Here is a 5,608-nt window from a genome sequence, read left to right on the forward strand (position 1 = left end):
GAATAACTGTGCCTCTTCTTCTTAAACTACTTAACATCAAGTTACTAGTTTCAAAAGCCAAGTGAGGGGGGGAAAATCATATAAATATAAGCAGCATAGAAATGGCACCTATTAATTACTACTTAAAATCTGTCCAGTGTTAAAGAGAATTAGAAACTTTAAGTGCTGACAAGGCAATATTGATTTTCTACTGCAAAATGTTGCTAATGGTCTTCTGAAATCCTTATTTTCACACAAATCCCTTTGTCACATAAAGGTGCTATTTGTAATATGCAGGATGATGAAAATAAAAACCCCAAATAATATATTTCAGTATTAGGCCACATGATTTATTCAGTAGTGTTTATGCTTCCAAATTACAATTTATGTCTATCCATTTAAGACTACAAAAGTTACCATTAGAATTGTCTGTGCTTATAAAATATCAACATTTCTTTGTTTTAATGTTATATATTCATTAACACCAGTCTGCAACAAGTTACATAGAATCATAGGCACTTCAAAGGCTTTAAAAGACATTTACTTTAAATGCTTAAAAAAAGGAACAAAGGATTCAGATTCATTTTGAATTTTATCTCGTACCTTCAAATTGCAATTAATAAAATAAAAAAAAACAAGTGGCCAAAGAAATTTTGCAGCAACCCCTTGCAATACTGTTAAGAGTCTTTGGGTTTATGTAGGCTTGTCAGTAGCTTACTGAAAATATCTCCTATAAAGATTTGTTTTGTAAAGGGAAGTAATTATATAGTTTGCAGTAGTAGTCCAATTTTACACTTTAAATTTCAATCAAGCTACACAAACCACTGAAAAAAACAGGGGTAAAATGTAGTTTCTGACAGTAAAATTTATACAAAATGGAGGTTAAGGTTTACATAGCTGAAAAAATACATTTACACTAAGAGTTACCATTATTTGAATTATATGAACACAAATTGCACTAGGACAACTACAAAAAGGCATTTTATTTTTAATTTTGGAGAACAGATAAATTAATGAAATAAAAACTAACTTGTGAGAATCATCAGACATGCTGACAAAATTAAACAACTTCCATTGAACCATCAGATAAAACAATCATTTCCACTTATGCATAATTTTTTGTAAATAATTCGGTGAACATCAACGGCTATATAAAATCATATGTTGCCACTGCTATTCACAGAATACTGCAAAATGTTAAGATTTTATTTTACATTTTTTAAAAGGAATACATGAAAGTTTTAAATACAATGGGATCTCTCTTTTTTATCATAAAGGTGCCATAAAGGCTCTTTAATGGAAAAAAAAGTTCTTCATTATTCTAGGCAAAAAAAAAAAGCTTTATTTAAAAAGTTCAGTGATCTCTGAAATAGAGACACTACGTTTAGAGTTTTATGCATAAAACTCTTTAGTGGGTGCCTTCTGGTAGGCAGCGCTGGAGGGTTTACGCTCCCCGAGGTCATAACTCCCTTCGTCCTTCTTTCTCATGCGGTACACCAAAAGCAGGATAAGGAAGATTGCAAATAGAAAGCCAATGATTCCACCAGCAATAACGGCTGTAAACAAGAAGAAAAAAAGCTCCACTGAATTCCATTTGCAAAGTCTATTCGTGAGAGAAAACAGGAATTTGACTTTTCGCAAGTGCTTTATTGTAACAAGAACATGATGGACTGCAACAACTTAAAATTAATATGTCCTTGGATTCAGTAGCTCAGATCATAAATTAATGGGGACAGGGTGGTGGGAGGGAGATCACAGTATTTTCTGGGGAAAAGAGTATCCAATGTTTCTTGACAGCTCAGTGCTAATCATCATTACATTTACGGTAAGTCCTGCCAAGTTCAAAATGATTTATTTTTTGGTGGGTATGTTTATCACTGCAGCCTAAGAAGCAACATTAAAACATGTGTTTGAATCTCATACTTGAGATCCTCCTTCTCTTGGCTACAGCCCTGCACAGGTAAAGAATATTTAGTTTTTCCTCAGGTTGTCGTTCAAGAAGTCATCTTGGTGTTTTGGTACTACCAAATGTAAGAAAAGGTAGCTTCACTCTGAAAAGAGGAAATAAAGTAGCAGCCTTATGCCTATGGAGATTCTCTATCATCCAGATCAGGGGTAGTCAACCTTGGCTCTTTTATGACTCGTGGACTTCAACTCCCAGAATTCCTGAGCCAGCACAGCTGGCTCAGGAATTCTGGGAGTTGAAGTCCACGAGTCATAAAAGAGCCAAGGTTGACTACCCCTGATCCAGATCATGGTTGTCCCAAAGGTGTTTGTGTGTGGTGTTTTTTTTAAGGCAACTGGACTTTCTTGTTTTTTTTTTCCTTTGAAAACATTTCACTTCTCATCTAAGAAACTTCTTCAGTTCTAACTAACTGGTGGGGAATGGAGCTATTTATATTGTATGACTGGATGACTACAAAGAAAGTTCAGTTGCCTTTTGAGAAAAAAAAAGCAGTTTTGGGAAAGCAGCCTTATTTTCTTGGCCTAACTTAGTTAGGCACAAAAGGAAAAAGGGGGAAATCTGTTCAAGTGAGGAAGACACATTGCATAACCTATAGCAATGATGGCGAACCTTTTAGAGAATGAGTGCCCAAACTGCAACCCAAAACCCACTTATGCATCATCGAGTGCCAGGTGGGTGTGGCCCATTGGCTGGGTGTGGCCAATTGGGTGGGCGTGGCCAATTGGGTGGGCATGGCTGCAGTGGTAACGGCAGACTGGGTGGGACTAAAAAGTTCAATCAATCAATTCCAACTTTGCAAGAACTTTTTTTTTCCTGTGAGAAGTTGAAATTGACTGATTGAACCTTTTTTTTATTTTTGCACACGGCAGCGGAGGCCTAAAGCGAAAAAGTTTTATAAAACCCAGCTGAAGGCCTAGGACTGGGGCGATGACGTGGGTGCCCACAGAGAGGGCTCTGAGTGCTGCCTCTGGCACCCGTGCCATAGGTTCGCCACCACTGACCTATAGCAATGGGTTGCAAGAACCCATCAGGAACTGCAGACTTTTTATGCTTTTTCTAAAACTAAAAAAATATTGACAGATGGCCCTTACCTGCCAGAACCTCTGTTCTCTGAAAAAGGTTCTCTGAATGTTTCCGAGTAAATACATCAGTATCTTCAATTGGCTCATTCTGAGCATTTCTGTTTTCTGCATCAGGCTTAAGTATCTTTTTATCAATCTCCTCAGGTGACTGTGATAAAAACAAGAATACCAAATCAATGCAGACAAATAAATATTCTGGATTTACATTTCCACAGTACTGTTTCAGGGCTTTCTACTTGGCACAGGAAAATACATCCCTTTCCTGGAAGCTTCAACTACTGTCTCAAAACTGCTCTTGCAATTCGGTTTTTTTTATAGACTATATAAAATGGTTCAAATATGTTATCATACAGTTCAATAATATTTCATCTGGTAATCTGAATATGGAGATTTATTCAATTTCTTTTAAAATGTTCAACATCAGATAGAGTTCTAAGGATTGTACTGAGTCAAGGACCATTTGGTTCCTCAGGATACCTGCAATTCCAATTAACCTTGGTCACATACTGTACTTCCACAGATTCAAAGGTTAACTGTATTTCTATTTTATCAATGAAGCTACAGCTTATTTGCTCTCCTCCCATCAATCCCAATACTGTCTCCAGGCACCATTTAGCAAATTGTTGGAGGAAAGAAAAAGTAAAGCTGAAGAGAATCTGCATATTGATCATACTATGATTGAGTTCTTGGCTTCAAGCATGAAAAATAAGGCAAGACTCAATTTAATGGGCAACAGCTATGAGGCAGAACAAGAGTTCACATCATTATCTGCTGAATAGTTTCCTTCAGCAAGGAATGAAGCTGCTATAATAGTAAATCCCTCAAACTTACTGTCATGGCTGTTTCCTAGACAATATACAAGCACCTGATTGGACATTTGCTGATAACCAGGGGATGGGGGGGAGGGAGCTTTTCTTTGTGTTGTTTGCATAGGAAAACATCTGTAACCATTTAAGCTTCAGTAAGTATACTCTTGGCAAAACACATGACCAGGAGGTTTTTTTGTTGTTTTTTTGCTAGATGACTGAGTGGGATGGCTGACACTCCTGCCAATAATATAGGATATCATATTTGATATATCTGAAAGCAGCTTAGAAGTAAAGGAAGACTAACTGATTTGCACTGCTTCTGTTCATTCCCTAGCTCAGGGGTAGGCAACCTCGGCTCTTTTATGACTCATGGACTCAGGAATTCTGGGAGTTGAAGTCCATGAGTCATAAAAGAGCCGAGGTTGCCTACCCCTGCCCTAGCTTAAGTCATCCTCCTGGGGAAGCAACCTTTTTTGTCACTGATAAGGACAGCAGCCAGATGTGAATGTTCTCAGTTTGCATAATCTCAAAAATGAAAAGCAATATTTTTTCTAGTTTCTTATTCAAAACTATGCTTTGCCATAAACTCATTTTTCAGAATTGGGGGATCCAATTTACATGTGTGTGTGTGCGTACACACACACACACACACACACACACACACACACAGAGAGATTAATAATCATTATCAGTTCATATACAGAAGGAATCAAATTTCCCAAATTCCTCCAGAAGTCCAGATGAGTACAATCCTATCATAGAGTATATAATAAAAGTAGAAGTGGGTAACCTGTGTTCTCAAAGCATGCAGCTTCTAAATTTCATTTCTATAGTCCTCAGAAATCTTTCTAATCATGACTGTTTAAAACTGACAGGTGGAAAACAAAAGAAGACTATAATGCTAGCTTCCAAAAAGTCACATCATTGTTTAAAAACAAAATAACATTTCTAAAACATCTCCCTGCCCCAATTTCATCTACATACATTATATGATTTCACTCACTCTGGAGGTTATAAGTCCATCCTCGCCAAATAAAAAAAGCAGATCTTGGTTATTAAAAGATTATCCATTCCTTTAACTCATCCCTGATTTAAAATAAACAATTTCGCAAAGCAAGAATTAAGTGCCTCTGCATTCTTTCTTAGTACTTGTTTTTGCAAAGTTATAAGACTGGAAACCCCACTTTCTATCTTTTTGCCTATAGGTATGTTGAACGTGCCCATGTAAATGATAACATAGCCAGTCTTGGCTAATCTTGAAAAGTTAGGGATGGTCAGATCAAAACTGTGCTTTGTGGGGAAAACACCAAGGAATTCCAGGAACATAAATTAGATTGAGAAGTTGAAAAAAATATCCTGGAAAAAGGCAACAATAAATCACTTCTTTAGCAAAAAAACAAAAACATGATATGCATGTTTCCTTAAAGGCATCTGAAACTGAGCTTGACAAAGGAGAGTTTACATGTATATTGAAGTGGACACAAGCATTTTGAAGCTTAGGAGTTAAAGTTTCTTAACTAGAACAATCTGATACTAGGAAAGAATCTGTCCAAACTAATGTGGGCTCCCTGTTCTTAAATGGAGAAAAATTAACAATTCCATATGTTCTTCTACTGCTTTCCATTAAAGCCTTTTTCTTCTTTGCAACTGAATTTTCAGCAACACAGATATAAATAATTGGAAACAACATTGTTTGCTTAATATGGAGTCTAATAAAGGTAAGAGGGCTATGCAAATTTTTAGAATTAAGTGTATTGGACTATCTGGGTATA

The 5,608-nt window shown here is 36.4% G+C and overlaps 1 protein-coding gene across 1 annotated transcript in view; it reads right to left on the reverse strand.

Moving 5' to 3' along the window:
- Positions 1-307: 307 nt before the first annotated feature.
- Positions 308-5,608, reverse strand: part of SDC2 (syndecan 2) — a 66,188-nt gene continuing 60,887 nt past the window's right edge. The window contains exons 4-5 of the mRNA XM_015813507.1: positions 3,037-3,175; positions 308-1,535 (exon numbers count right to left, since the gene is read on the reverse strand). Coding sequence (XP_015668993.1) covers positions 1,372-1,535; positions 3,037-3,175 — 303 coding nt within the window. The 3' untranslated portion in view covers positions 308-1,371. The remainder of the gene's footprint in view (positions 1,536-3,036; positions 3,176-5,608) is intronic.

This window comes from Protobothrops mucrosquamatus, unplaced genomic scaffold (genome assembly GCF_001527695.2).
Source record: "Protobothrops mucrosquamatus isolate PMUCROS unplaced genomic scaffold, P.Mucros_1.0 scaffold_69, whole genome shotgun sequence".
Lineage (NCBI taxonomy): Eukaryota > Metazoa > Chordata > Lepidosauria > Squamata > Viperidae > Protobothrops > Protobothrops mucrosquamatus.